The sequence below is a fragment of the Salarias fasciatus genome, chromosome 11 (assembly GCF_902148845.1).
Source record: "Salarias fasciatus chromosome 11, fSalaFa1.1, whole genome shotgun sequence".
Classification (NCBI taxonomy): domain Eukaryota; kingdom Metazoa; phylum Chordata; class Actinopteri; order Blenniiformes; family Blenniidae; genus Salarias; species Salarias fasciatus.
In genome coordinates this window covers 8,463,317-8,478,849 of record NC_043755.1, presented here as the reverse complement: position 1 = coordinate 8,478,849, position 15,533 = coordinate 8,463,317, and the positions used below count along the sequence as shown (strand labels likewise).

The following is a 15,533-nucleotide window of genomic DNA, read 5'->3' as shown; positions in this document are numbered from 1 at the left end:
GCTGCTGCAGGTGAAATCAGTTTAGAAAAAAAATAAAATTAAAAGAAGAAGCTGCGAGTAGGATGAATGTAAACACTGTAATTACCTTCAATGTCAAAATCACTATCAAAGTGGGTAAAATCAGTAATTACTTCTATTTTTCACTGCAAGATGACAATAAAGGTCATTTTTACAAGTTAGATGAACTCCTGACATTCAAATCCTGACACTTTGGAGTGTCTGAAGGCAAACAGGATACAGCAACGCTCACAATCCAAAGGACGTATTCCAGTTGGTATTTATTGACAAAACAGCAGCAGAATACTGCCAGACTTACCCTAATGGCAAAAACACAAACAAACAAAAAACAGAGTAAACCTTATGGATACCATTACTGTGTGACGATTTTGGCAAAACAACCAAAACTTGGGGAAACATAATAATGAAACACTACTTATTGTCAAAAAAAGAATAAAGAAAAATCCATGTCCGCTTTCTTCATTAGTCAAAATAATCCAAGATGAAAAGAAGAGAGAAAAAAGAAAAATACACAGCGGGTATAAGATTTCAGTCTTGCTACTTTTTGGTTGTCTTGCGGATCAGTGCCATTCTCTGAAACAAACAAAGAAAAGAAGTTAGAGCAATTAGACACACCATATGTTGCTCACAACACAAACCAAATGATCAATATCAACAAATACGAAATTATTCAACTGGCAGCAGCTCAGGCTTCTGTCCATGCTGACATAAACAATAAAAAATAAGTAAAAATAAGTATTGCAGCATTTTCACACAGTTTTCTTCACCTGTTTGTGAGCCTCTGTGGTGCAAGCCTTCTTGAACGGTCGGATTTCATCTGAGCCGTAACCAGGAATCCACATGTTCCACTGGCGCTCTGAGGAGAGAAGCGCACGGCGCCAGCAGGACGCGGCATGTAACTCCTCAGGACTTCCAGCACAAACTCAGCCACAGTAACATCTGTAGTTCAACATCTGCATGCTTTTCAAGGCTACAAAGTGAACAAATCCATGTTCTATGGCTGTATCAGCTCATTATTTACTGAGAAAATGGCACAAAATCAAACAACCACATCTACTTGATGTGCATTAAGAAGGAAAAAAAAAAATCCCTTTCTTTACTGATTAGATTCTTCATGATGAACACATAAATGACCTCCCTCAACCAAAAAACAATCATTTGTCATTATATTATCAAAGCCCATAGAGAGAAAGACAGAAAGGCAACAACGAAACATGAAGAAACTCGTTCAAAAAAGTAAGGAAATGTAGATGTGGTAGATTCATTCTTTGTTGCAATGATGCATATTGGAAATAAATCTTCTCTAATGAAACTTAATAACCAAAAATTACACCACATCTGTATGCAAGTACAAGCACTGTTTCAGTGATATCTTATTTTTTCAATGCATAAAGGGTCATTTAAATGATGAAAAGTCCTGTATGAGACAATACTGAACAGTGAGGAGAAACGTACCTAGATGTAGCTGAACATCCTTCACCTCCAAGGTGTTGGACTTGCGATGACGTGCCAGCTGACAGGCTGCTGTGACTACACTTTCTATAAAGTCATCTGCAATTTGTAGAAGCATCTGGGAAGAGAAATGCATTTTGAAAAACATCAATGTGCCATTTCCACAAAAAAACAAAAAAAACAAAAAAAAACACATTGTCAGCTGGTCACATCATTTATCATACAGCCAGGCTTTAAACTCAATGACATTTCATTTTCTCTTTTACAACCGACAGACGGAGGAGGGGAAGGAGGAGGACAAGGGTGGGAAAGCTTGAGAGCAACAAGGTGGAAAGAGTATTACTTTCACTGTGAGAATCCCAACGCTGCTGACATTCATGATGCAGGGCAAAAAAAATAAGCAGCACTTCTTTGAAAAGACATTTATAGTCACTGACAGACCTCCTCGACATCCTCATCCAGCTGCTCGTTGGGGTCAATCTCTCGCACAAGGTCCTGCAGCTTCTTCTTACTGAGAACCTGCATGAAAAGCAGAGGCACACATTCATTCAGTAACAAAACCTCACAGGGAAGCTCTTTTAAAAGAAAAAGAGACGGCAAAATAACAGCTTATAATACAAAAGCAGAAAAAGAACACATTTTTCTTTACATTCACAAGAGAGGGTCAAGAGTTTAAAACTCTGTAAGGTCAGAGGACCATAATAGATGGCATGACGCATGCGGCTCTTCAGCGGTGTCAATTCAATGTGATGAATAATACACTTACTTGAGAACCCTCTGGACTACTTCGGCCAGCTGGGCCTGATGGCAGACCCTTCACTACTGTCGCAGTGCTGTTAGCCATGGTGGTGAACGCAAGAAAAGCACAAAGACTTTGGAGTTGCACAAGTGATAAAACTGCTGAGGTCCTTCTGTGACTGTTTGATGCCCGAGCGGTGGTCCAAAATGGGGTGGATTATCTTTCTCCAGGGACCTCAACCAAAAAACTGCCAAGACATCAGAAATGATAAAGGACAAGTGAGTACAGCGGGATCATGTCAGTCAAAATCAAAGTATACCAAAGCAGTGGAGCAAAAAAGCCTTTTAACACCTTAGAAAATCCATCATTTGATTGAAAAGCCAGTGATTTCACACATAAAAAAAGAATTATGACAGCTCAACATAAATAGACTGTGCATGAGGCTCAACCGTGAACCTCATTAAATCTAGGTTGAATTTAAAATTAACCTGATGAATTTAAACCAGCCTGATAAATCCTTTTAAATCAAGATCTGAATTTAAATATAGTACACAACTTTAAATTCAAGGCATTGTTCAACCTTTACATTTGTGTTGACAACAAATCTGGTGAAAGTTCAATCTCATTGAAATAAAATCTAAAAGTTGAACCAAACTTTGACCTAATATGATCAAGCCTTCAAATAGCTGTCTGCCTGTAGTGCAATGAAAAAAAAAAAAACATCTTCCACACAGAACCACCTGCATTACATTTATCAGCTACATGCTTCAACACAACAAAGGCTTTTTTAATGTGATTTTGCAAATCCGCTTCAAAACCGCATTAGCACGCCTAAACTTTTTTTTGTTTTAATTTCGACAAAGTAGAGTCTGCAGCACAAAAACTAATTCTCAGTGGATTTTAAAGCTCTGCATGTTTACTGGGCTTCAAGTAACTGAAACATGCACGGGATATGTTGAATCTTTGTCTTTATTTCTGCCCAATTACTTACTACACTGACGACTCCAAAAAACATTAATCTTTTCTTTATGCACCAAGACTGTGGGTATCTCAGCTTCTTAATTAAAGATGGGTAAAATCCCAAATAAACACAATAAACATCAGGCTTACGTCTTTTAACAAGTAAAGGTATGGATGATACAGTTTTTCATACACGTGAGTGCCGTACAAAGGATAAATAGTACGTACTGATTTTAATTCTATCATATTATAGAAATATCTTCGCTAAATTATTATTTTTTCGTGACTAAAGCGCATTCACAACAGTGACAGAATAAGTACATCGTACAACAGCTTAGCCGCGAAGTAACACTGTGGGTCAACTAGATAAATAAACCGATTTGACACAAAATCTATCACACAACACGACACTCAGAATAACATTGCAGGTGTATTCACTGAACAGTCGAGTGATTTCAGCACAGAAAAGTAGAATTAAAAACGCTAACATAACGCTAAGTGCTAAAAACAACAGTGGCTCCTGATGTTAGCCGGAGATGCTAACGTTAGCAGCTAAACTGTAAGAGCAGCTTTACCGTAAACTGCTTATAAATTGACCCGTCGAATCGCGGACTTACCCGGTTAAACAAACACTATCTGTCCATGTTTCGGCGTTTCTGCCACGGCAATAAGCGGGTTTACTACAAAAAGCTTCTCTGGATTTTCAGCGGACCACAACAGCCAGGGCTTGTTCCGCTACTTCCGTTTAGTGGAAATGTATTTCCGGTGGCAGTGTTGCCTCTGCTCTGCCCCCTGCTGGAGGATTGTTGAAACTGCACCAGTCACAAAATAAAGACCGTCGGCTGTGAATGACTTTCAACATTCATCACTGCTCAGCTAAGACAGCAGACAGAAAAACAACTCAATTACAGCTACACTTTCCCAAAAAATGTATGCATTTTTATTCAGAAAATTCTAATTAATTTATGCAAAATAAAGAAATGTCCCATATACAATCATTTAATTGGTGAGCGACAATATGAATTTTTTATCTCCATATTTTGCAAGCATTTCTACAATTCTACAATTTCATTTAGCAGATGCTTTTGTCCAAAGCTACATACAACACAAAGAAGAATTCAGACATAAGGAATTTCTTCTAGCAATTTTTTTTTAGATTTGAACAGATGAGAAGATGAAGGTTTCAGGTTCGATTTCTCATCTGTCCACATGTCTAAGTGTCCTTGAGCAAGACATTGAACGCCAAATTGCTCCCAATTGATGGACCGAGTGCCTTGCATGGCAGCGGCCTCCACTGGTGCGTGAATATATGGATGAGTGTGATCAACAGCATAAAGTGCTTCGGGGACTGCTCAAGTGGTTTAAAAGCGCTGCATCAGTGAAATCCAGTAACCATCTTCAATACTCTACCGCTTTCTCTTTAGCAGGGTCACACACACTCACATTCACACCCAGGGGCAATGTCAGGCCACGTACCCATTAACCTCACATTTAATGTTCTGGGATTGTGGGTGACCTGTGCACACATGAGAACATGCAAACTCCACAAAGTAAGGTGAGGCTCTGGATTTTGGCCCTGCTGTGCAGCAATATTGAGAAAAAAAAACAGGTCACATTTCATCATATGGGAAATGTTTTGTTTTAAACATTATATGCATGTGAAAGCAGGATGACGCACATTCACGCAGTTTTCAGCTGAATTTAATAATAGTGAGAAGCTCAGGTGACACTTAGCGCTTTCGTTTCTGTTTCTGATTAAGGCGAATCAAAGGTCAGAGCAAACGAGGCGTACGGTGTCGGCTTGTTCCTGGTTTGCGTCTGCTCTCACATTCCGCTGAACTCTTTGAGGAAACGCTGACCTTTACCGACAAACCTGAAAAAACAGGCGCTACTCGGTGACTGATGACGCTGCCGGGAGGAGAGCTGTGATTGGAGGATCGACATGCTTCACCTACCGTCAACAGAATCACACTTTTCAAGCCTAAAAGCTCCTCAGCGAAAGTGAATCACGCCTCCATACACTTTAAAGCGCTTATTTCAGCGCCCTCTGTTGATTACAAACACAAGTATAAAGTTTCTGCTTTGTACTGGTTTTCAGACTCGTTGGACGCAGAAGGATAAAAAAGAAGGAAGCCACGCCTCCTCAGTTTCTGATAAATACAGTGAACAAACTTTCAGCTCAGGTTAGGAACTGCGCATTACCTGTCGACAGGCGGCTGTTTGTTTCCTCTGGTGTTATAAAGGTTGTCAGCAACAATGAAAGCCCATCTGGTTATCGCAGTGATCGCCCTGATCCATGGCACTTACGGTAAATATGTTTTACATATCTATTGCACAGTAGAAAAGAGTAAAGAGCTTAATTTTATTTGCTTCTTGGTAATGAGGTGTTGGTTTAATCTTTAATTCTAGCTCTGGTCTTTCTCTTTTTCTTTCTTTCTTATTTATTTATATAAATGTTTTTAGTTTGCAGCTCCTGGGCTGTGTGTGTGTGTGTGTGTTTTTTTTTTCTTGCTGTCTGTTTGTCTTGCCTGTGTCTCCCAGCTGATGTGCTCTCTTGAGGAAATGCTTTGTTTTCTCTTCTGTCACATTGATGGGTTTTCCCCAGTGGCTACAAGACACAGACTCAAAGAGGAAGTGTTGCAGGCACTATCCAGAGACTGACAATAGGAACAATTAAATGTTTGATGTAAATATTTTATGCCAACCTCATGTTCTCTTCATAGCTGCGAGAGTTGTTGTTCATGCCTGAAAGTGAAAGACAACACCCAGTGACAGGGAAAAAGTGGCAGAACCAGCCACTGGTCATGTGCCCATGTTGACTTTGCAGCACTTGGCCTGAACCAAATGTCAGTCAAGCAGAGCGGCTGTTTTGAAAGTGTTGCCCGTAACAGCTGCCGGGATGCTCCGGCGCAGGTCGACACGTCTTCCCTCCCGGGAACCTCTGTCTATTCATGGCATGATCAATAACCTCTTTCTATAATCTCTGTCCACACACAGCAACGCTGCTCATTAAAGGGCCGACTGAGCCGATCCTGGAGGGAGACATGGTCACACTGGAGTGTCAGTACTCGGACTCTGACCTCAACATCAGCCAGGTCCACTTTGAGTACTTCTCCAAGGTGAGTTGGGGGACTGGGGGAGGTGGGGGGATACATTGGAGCATTTCAAAGGCTCAGGAGGAACCACTCATTGTTATTTGACCTTGTTTCCAACACTGTTGTTGTAAAACAGAACACAATTCACAAGCATGGTGCAGATAATGCTGGCGTTAATTCAGAATTTGTACTTCCTAGTGCAAACACTCAGTTTAAATTACATATTTTGAATACATTATTCTAAATAAAATATTCAGACTGCTCCTCTAAGTTGGATTGGGCTATTTCACTGAGCTAAATTGCAGATTTTTTGTACACGTCTTATCTAACAGACAATGTGATGGCAGATGCAAAAATTACAAGAATTCCTCTTTGATACATCTTTGATACAAGCCAGTGCCAGCTGAATATGCTCAAAGGCAGGATTGCCAGTCCATCACAGAGCAAGCAGTTTCACAGCACATTCACACCGACGGGCAAATTAGATTAAAAAAATCCTCTTTAAATACATTGATTTTTAGGACTGTGGCAGGGAAACAGACAGGCAGATCCATACACTTAGTTTAAACTTCAACCTGGGGACTCCACATGTTATAAGTACTGAACAGTAAACTTATATTCAATTCTTAACTAGGATCATTGAAATGATATGATTTGACTATCATACTTTTTAATTATTCATTAATTGAATTTTTTTATTACTGTAATATAAAATGCTAAGTCATACTCAAAGCCAATTTGTACACACTGAAAAACTTCAATTTTATCCTGATCTTGAATTTTATATAATTACTATTTGATGGGTAGTGTAACTCTGTATTTTTAAAGTCACACTTTTAATTGTAGAAGCAATATTCCACTTCAAGATATCTGAAATCGAACTCTCTCTCTGCCATCTTACATCTATTCTTTCTGTTTTTCCTCTGTTTTCCTGTTCCCAGTATATGAACAGCTGGCGGGCCATTTCCGAGAGATCATGGTGTTTCTACAGGATGCCGGTGACGCGGACCGAGAACAGTCTGCTTCTGTTTATTCCCCACGCCGGCGTTTACTATGAGGGCCCCTACCGCTGCGTGTCGGACTCTGACAATGTGACCGCGCCAGACAACTCCTCCCTGCCGCTGGCCCTGAAAGTCCATTGTGAGTTCCGGATGTTGATGTGGGTTACGGCTGTGTCGGAATTCCTCCCTGAAAATCTGAGAAACAATGACTCTGTGACCTGTATTTTCCCTTTGACTAATTATCAAACGGGTGACATTTTGTGTCGTGCTGGTCTCGCAGAAGTGAACAAGCTGCAGCAGAAATCCAATAAAACTAGATAAGTCGACAAGTTTTGCTTTCGGTAAGGAATTTAGGGGGATATGTGAGTGCTGATATAACCAAATAATAAAAACAGGGAAGAATGATAACACCTGCATGTACATTAGTAAGCAGAAGACTGAACTCAAAGACTCTAAAACCGATTTTTGCTCTTATTTCTAACCAGCAGGAAGTAATCTTTAAGACGCCGTGGACACAGCTTTCTTCACAGTGAGGGATAGAAAAACACATTAATTATTAACAACACAAAACACATCTGTGCAGTGCTGCTGGAAAAGCTTCAAAAATACAGCACAAAGCACCGCGCCGGTGCGTATTCTTACCTACAATAGTTTGACTATCGTCATTTTGCTGTTTGCAGCTCTGAGATAAAAGAGGCATTCCCTTGGTGAGGCGTGGGATTCAAGCTGCTCGTATAGAATAAACAGCCATACGAAAAGTCAGCGATGGCATTGCTAGTCAGATTTTCAGTGTCCTCTATCCTCCCAGTGGCCATCAAATCGACCGTAATGCTGTTTGATAGGCTCCTCAGCCCCATGGGGCGAATCAATAGGAGGAAAAGATTAGAATGGACTTTAGGACTGAAGGAGACAAAAGAGGAGAGGAGCCAGGAGCTGGATGGACGTGGGCCATCTATTGAGATGGAAGAGAAAATGAGCCATTATTCACAACATTGCCCCACTAAAGACTCCGATAAGATGAAGCCCATTATCATTATTATTGACTGCTTGGTACAGCCTGTACCACTGCGAGGGACTCATCCTCAGGTCTATAGACACAAATATTCTTAAAATATATTAGTGTTTTTTCCAGCGTCCACCATTGCGAGTGTATGTTCAGTCACGTCTGGAACGCTTGAAGAGGCTTCTTCAGTGTACGTTGGATAACTTGCCTCATTAATGCTCGATCACGTGTTTCCCCTCTCGGCGTTGTGTTTCAGACATGGGGGCGCTCATGCTGTCCAGGGAGGGCTACTCCAGCTACCTGAGCACCCCGCAGGACCTGAAGGTGCGACGTGGGGACGAAGTGGTGCTGAAGTGCTCTGCCAGCTCCTCAGAAGAGCCAAAGTACTCCTGGTACAAAGAGGTGAGGAAGCCTCCAGGAATGTGCTTTGGCCTCGTTACACTTCTGGAAACTTGTCTTTTTTTTTTTTTTCTCTCCCGCTCCGTTTCGCCACTCAATTCTTGATGCGACCTCTTATTGTCTTTCTTCTTGGCCTCTTGGCTTTGTTCAAGCATTCTCTTAATTTTCTGTCCTCCTGTAACACATCTCTGTTGCTCCGGCCACTTGTTTCCTGTCGCCTGTCGCTTTTCCATCCCCTCCACAGAAGAAGTGCTCTGTATTTAAGTGACCGGTTGGCTTATGCGTCCCGCTCGCTGGGGATTGCAGCTTGCCCACTTACAGAGGATTAATAGTTTAATGAGGTCTAGACAAGAGCCAGTCAACCTGAAAACAATTATGTGGATAGATTTCAAATGATTTTTTTTTTTTCTTCTTCAGTGTTTGGTTAACCAGCATTGAATTATTCAATCGGGCTCTTGGCTGAGGTAGGAAAGTATCACCCGAGGGAAATTAAGACGTCTCGGCGTAAAACGCGGCAGTGACAACCGGCATGTAGAACAAGAAGAAGTTGATGAGTTGGGAGACATGGCATGCCCTTCTGGAGAGAAAACAGTACTGCGCTTTCAAGGTGTCCTCAAAGTCTCAGCTAAACACTTGGAGCGGATAAAAAGTTAATGAAGCTTTGCAACTATAAAGACGTCTTGGGAAGCAGGCAGACGCAATTGCAGAGTTTCCCCCCTTTTGTTATTCCTCTTGATAAGTTGGCTCAGGGTTAATATGCTTGTTAAAGGGTCAATGCTAATCCAGGTTTTAAATAGGCTTACAAGTCCCAATCCAATTCATTGGTCGTTTTATGCTACTAATACTGTTTGTCCAGATGTAGTGCTTCATATTTAGTCATTATTTGTTGAATATACAGCACTGTCGCCGCAATGAGGAAAAACAGCCACGATCTCTTCGACTGACAGGTTTGAACCGGCGCTGATGTTTCACTTGTCAATTCATTCATATTCCATTTACGTCAGGACATTTATGACACATCGTCTGGGAAAAAAATTGACAGAATCATGGAAATGATAAGATGCAGTGGAAGGTTTATCTCCTTTCTGGGTGACAGTGTGTGTGTGTGTGTGTGCCCACTGTATATATGACAGGAATAAATGCGGGGAAGACAGAAGCATCAGAACGGCCCAAATTGACAGACAGCCGCCGTGGGCACATTGGCCCCCGGTAATGACAGCAGGACAGAGGCAGAGACGGGCCACTGCGTTGGGAGCCAGTGGATTTGCATACAAAATGCTGCTTTGGCCAGACCTGGCCTTTATGGGAAATCCTCTTAATTCAGATCCATTCAAATTGAAATGGACTTTCTTGGCAGGAACTGCAGCTCCCAGGAGCCAAATCATTTGCATGGTGTAATTTTTTTCTTTTTTTTTTTTCTTTTTTACCCCCCTCCTCCACGTTCGTTTGTTTTCCAATCCTTGTGTTTGGCCTATTATTTGTTTCCTCCCATGTTGGGCTCTATCTCATAATAGTGCTGCTATTTCTGTGTCAACAATTCATCGCGCTCCCTTGCCATCTCATTATGTGTTATGTTAACAGTGTGCTGTTGTGCCATCGCTCTTTGTGGATGATGGTGTTATCTGGGTTATTGACTTGTGTCGATGTTATGTTCATTCACTGGGATTAGTGCTCAGGTAAATACACTTCATTTGGGACTTTCGGGTCTGTTCTCTAAGGTCCACACACCGGTGGACATTTATTTCTGTCGTATATTCGTCCTGCTGTGAACCCCTCAGTTCCTCCCGGTGGGCTCTATTCCATTTTCTTTCCAATACTTTTGAAAATCAGGCAAAATAACCCTTGCTGCCCTGTTTGTGTCTTTTTATGTTTTCTTCTGCTGCGGGATAATTTTTGTTTTTGTGAATCTGTATTCTCTTTAAAGATATCGAACAATCCAGCCAGTGAAGCATCATCCCACCTGTTTCCGTGTCCTTCACTCTCTCACACATTTCCCCCCCTTTATCAGGGTAGTGACTGGGTGCTGCCTTCCTCCACGCTGACGTTGAGGAAGATGAGTGAGGTGGATGAAGGACGGTACACCTGCGTGGCGGAGCACTCGGTGGAGGCTCTCAACAAGAAACGCAGCATCAGCATCACCGTGCTGCCCGGTGAGGAAGCACCGTCGACCCGCCCGCCGGCGGCTTTGTGTTTACAAAGGTTGCGGCCCATTTCCTCTTTCTGAAAACCGGTTTGGACTTATTTTGCGCCGGCTGGGAATTCATCTGTCCGCATCCATTCAGAATGGACAGGGATATATTGTGTTGTATTTCGTCCTCTATCAGCCACTAAAATGTCAGCAGAAAGGTCAGGCAGTCGCCAATGTGTCATGGAGAAGAAATGCAGAAGTTCCGTGTTGTAAGGGTTCAACCTTTAGTGCCCTGCGTTTCTCAGTGAGGGCTTTAATTGATCCGCTATAAGAATTGCAAAAAAAGACTGTGGTGTTCTGAAAAATAAAGGTAAGGACATTTTTTAAACACCTCTCATAAAATAAGGCGACAGTCTCAAATGAAATTACCTCTTAAATGTCAAATATGTAAAGTGATCATACCTGGGGAAATAATACATTTAAAATATCATAAATTAATGGCAATGGCAGAATTGCACAAATTTTAAAGGTTAAGAGGATAATTATAAGATAAAAAAGAGGCCATGGTTTGAACTGACCTTTGATTTTTTTTTTCCTTTGACAGAAATATCAAGTCGAACATAATGGCGCTCTAGTGAAGTGTTAGTGATATTTATGAATCATTAGAAAGCTGAATCTGTCAGGATTTATTTCATTATTCTCACTTTTACTTGGCTTTGCCATTGTTTATTCTGTTGCTTCTATGTGAGATTAACACCATGTTCTCATAAAACTTTGCACTTTAGTCCAGTTTGCTTTCCACTCATTTCTAACTTGAGATCATAAGATGAAAGTATACGCTGCTTTTTCAAGAGCTGTTGATAATATTGAGACAGTTTCTACACATACTTGTATTGAACCACAACACCACAGTGCTGAGCTAAACAATGCTGTGCCTGTTGGATTATTCTAGTGGTATTCTTAGCAGCTGAGATCTCGCCGGCAGCCCTTGAAACGACGCGAGGGCTTCAAAAAACAGCGGCAGGAATTCCGCCGTTGTGTAGATCAATTGCAGTCCACTGCGAGGATACGGCTTTCTGAAGCCGGTCACGTCCCGTGTTTGGCCCATTTAGGGCTCTTTGATTCGTGCTGCGTTTATACTTCAATCGAACTTCAGTCACATCACACAAGAGTTTGTATGGAAGTGGACTGAGACTCGCTTTTCAAGTGGAGTCGGTCTGATTGTTCGGTGCGCTCCAGGGTTCAGACGGCTGCACTGAAGGATCGCACCAGGGTTAGTTTACATCAGACCAATCCTGAGTGAATACGAACCTACAGTACGGCTACAGCCCTATAGGTAGAGTAAACAAGGTGAAAATTGTTGAATACATTTCAACAGAAGACTATGTTTCCTTAAGCATTTGTACACAAATGAAACGACAATTGATCTCGGCTTGACTGTCAAATTGTCTTATATCTCATGAAATATAATGACATTATCGCTAATTGAATTTATCACACTTCATCAGTCTTCATCATCTTCACCAGTGACCTGTGAGATGATTACTCTTGTTAATGCACGACAGCTTTAAAACACTTTTTTCTTCTCCCCCTGTAAGATTCATGAGCCTTGTGATTTCAATAGCCAGAGTTATGCAACGTCTAAAAATGCAATTAGGCGAATGCACGCTATTTATAATGGTGGAGTTGTCTTATTAGTGCTGCAGTTGACTCACTGGTCACTGTGCTTCGCAGGGTCGTCAGCATTCCCTTTAAATCGCATATACTAATTAAAATAGCACTAATTTCTGTATACTGGAATGAGGTTTCTTCCTCCTTCAACGGTATGTTGAGAAAACACAGGCTTTACTTTGAAGGTGCACTCCCAGAGCTGCACAAACCTTAAGCAAACATCCCTGGTTTGAGTCTTTGTGACTCCAGCTGCCAAGAAATCCTCTTAACATAAGGAAATGCAGTATAGGAACAGAAAATGTGTTTGTTGCTGCCTCTTATAACCTTTTTTTCCCCCCAGTGTTTACTTTGTCCACAGCTCTAAACACCACATTCACAAAATCCCGCTTTTTAAACCATACATATAAATTGGAAATTCAAACACATGAAGGGGATAATCAACTGGCTTTCAACATTTTAACAAGCAGACTTCTTTAGCATCACTGCTGGGTAGAGGACTCTAACTATCTGAACTCCAGGCAGACATGCTTTTCTTTCACAAACAAACAGGAGGTTGCCTTTAGAAGCGACGCCTCGAGGCAGGAAGCGCATAGTTTTGCTGATTTCTGATTCCGTGTGATGCATGTTTCCCTTCATGTCTCACTGATCTGTCCCACAGAGGATGCCCCGTGGTACGAATCCAGTAATGGCCGCCTCATCTTGATGACCTCGGCGGCGGCCGCGTCTCTCGTGGTCTTCATCCTCTCTGTGACTGCGTTCCTGTGCCTCAGGGCCAAGCGAGTCAAGACCAGGAAGGGGCCCATGTAAGAATCAACTGTTTGTTTATTTGTGCTGGTCATTCTTCACACCAGTAACCGACGTGAGTCTCATGCAAAGTCTGTCTCATGTGATACAACCAAGGCTATCCCAGTGAAAGTGTGTGTGTCTTGGTGCGAGCTTCATTTTTTAATAATATTGCTGAAAATCTCTCCACATGTGCAGACTAGTGCCTGCATAAGAAAAAGCATTAGTCACACTGAATATTAAATTTGATCTCAGCAGGTCTGACCGACTTGACCTCATCTTTGATCTCTTTCACGCTCCTTGCTCTCCCATGTGTTTCCATGCAGCGCCAGCTTGAGCAAAGCCTGCGCCGAGCCGCGGGTCAAACTCTCTTTATCATATATGTACGGAGAAGACTACAGCGATGATATGGAAATTAGTGGAACTCCCATTAATCCCTCAAGCTGACAGCATGTTAATGTGCACCGTGACCCCATGCAGATTCGCCCATTAACTTCTTTTTCCATATGGACTAAAAATAATGTATTTTTCCAAAGACAAAAATGCCACTATGAAGCCTGAGCTTCGTAGCGTGAATCTCTGTGCTTGAGGCACGAGAGAGCTGAGGTATGCCGTCATGAGTATACTAGCTTGTGTGTACACAGAGATACAGATTGCAGAGACGAGGATAATGAACTTTCATATCGGCCGCCAGGTGTGGCTTTAGTGCTCAAGCCTAGTCTATAATTTCCTCACTTATGGTTTTCGAGTGCCGACTTGCACGATCGATATACCGGTAATCATGCTCCTCTGTCTTTCTTCCTCTCTCCTTCTCCCCAGTGATGACCGCTCTCAGATCAAGCCCATCTACAAAACAAGTGTGGATTCCCTGCCCTCCACCTGCGGAGACAAACAGCCTCTGGTGTGACGGCGCGAGCCGGCAGAGGGATGGGAGATGAGGGAATGATGAAACGAGAGATGAGAAGGATTGAGTGGGTGGCTAGAAAATGAAAGGATGGCACAAAGGACGCACATAAAGGGAAGAAACGGGGGAGGAGAATGAAAGCAAAGTAGAGAGACAACTAGGGATGGAAGGGGAGTATGTGGCCAGAGAAGTCAGTAAAAAAAAAAAAAAAAAAAACAAGTTGAAAAAAACTAATAAAGGACCAAAGATTCTTTTTGAGATGCCAAAGCCGTTCCAGTTGTGGGTGTTGGCTGCAAGTTAAGTGTCTTGGACACGAAGGTGTGCAATTTTCTTTTCATTTATTCCGAAGCATGGAAAATGTCGAGCTCCTTTTTTATGTCTTGAAGAATCGTGTCTATTTAGAGTTGTAAACACTTAACATGCAATTTTATCCTTACCTGTTATTTTGCAAATGTAATTGCTCAGCTGTGTATTGTGAATGAAGCATTCAGGTGACAGGACAAAGTTTCATTTTGTTGATTTGTTTCTTTTTGATCTTGTTTTTCAAATGAGAACTCGCTCAAACCATCCTTGAGAAGGTTTTTTTTTTCTTTTCTTTCTTAATCTCTTTACTGTGGCGGCACTCAAACAACATTGCACTGTAATATTACTTTTTCTGTACATTGCATTTCTTTGGCATTAAATTGCTTTCAGAAAAAAAATACATTTAACCGTCCTTGCTGTGCCATTGATTTTGCTCCATCTGCGACACACAAAAGAGGCTGACAACGAGCTGAAAGCCCGACATGCGTGTTCGCTTGGCCACACATCCTCTTGATCCAGTGCCATCTTGGGCTTGCATCAGCTTGTTTACCAACCTCCCACTTCAGTCTTCCCAAGACCTTACTTTGAAGCAGTGACCTTTACACTGAGCGCCGCGCCTGTGCTGCCGTCTCTCCTTCCCCATCTGCCTGTAAGCACAAACCCGTCCTCAAACAGTTTAGCTCCACAGGCTGTGAGCTGCATTCATACATTAAGACTCACGCGGCGAGAATAACTGTAAAGTCGGGTAACCTTGAAACTTTGCCCATCCGTTATACGAGCGGGAAGAGTCCGCCTCCGCTGGTTGTACCAGACTAGATTTAGTCTATTCTGATCTCTCCAAAATAACCACTGCAGACTACAACTTCATCTTTTTAATTTTCCCCTCTGTTGCCTTGTAACCCTTAACGCTGCACCGCACCACCATCGCTTATTACCATAACTGTGCTCATAATGCTGAGAATTTCATTACACTTGTCTGTAGAAGTTATGTTGGGTTTTATGTGGTTTTATTATCGGTGTGTGGTTGACCGTGGGCCGTTGTTAATAATGGGCGAAGCGGCAGTTTAACAATGACAC

At 42.0% G+C, this 15,533-nt stretch overlaps 2 protein-coding genes across 2 annotated transcripts; one reads left to right on the top strand and one right to left on the bottom strand.

The window, feature by feature from the left end:
• Positions 1 to 258: 258 nt before the first annotated feature.
• Positions 259 to 3,952, bottom strand: taf12 (TAF12 RNA polymerase II, TATA box binding protein (TBP)-associated factor). The gene is made up of 6 exons (XM_030103296.1): positions 3,787 to 3,952; positions 2,237 to 2,456; positions 1,912 to 1,989; positions 1,474 to 1,588; positions 786 to 874; positions 259 to 591 (listed from the first exon to the last, which is right to left on the bottom strand). The coding sequence occupies exons 2-6, from the start codon at positions 2,312 to 2,314 to the stop codon at positions 556 to 558; spliced, it is 396 nt and encodes a 131-aa protein (XP_029959156.1). The 5' UTR covers positions 2,315 to 2,456; positions 3,787 to 3,952; the 3' UTR covers positions 259 to 555.
• Positions 3,953 to 5,319: 1,367 nt separating this feature from the next.
• LOC115396928 (leucine-rich repeats and immunoglobulin-like domains protein 2) lies at positions 5,320 to 14,414 on the top strand. Its single transcript, XM_030103010.1, has 7 exons — positions 5,320 to 5,477; positions 6,167 to 6,288; positions 7,206 to 7,404; positions 8,525 to 8,670; positions 10,676 to 10,817; positions 13,125 to 13,269; positions 14,069 to 14,414. The coding sequence occupies exons 1-7, from the start codon at positions 5,426 to 5,428 to the stop codon at positions 14,154 to 14,156; spliced, it is 894 nt and encodes a 297-aa protein (XP_029958870.1). The 5' UTR covers positions 5,320 to 5,425; the 3' UTR covers positions 14,157 to 14,414.
• The last annotated feature ends 1,119 nt before the right edge of the window (positions 14,415 to 15,533 follow it).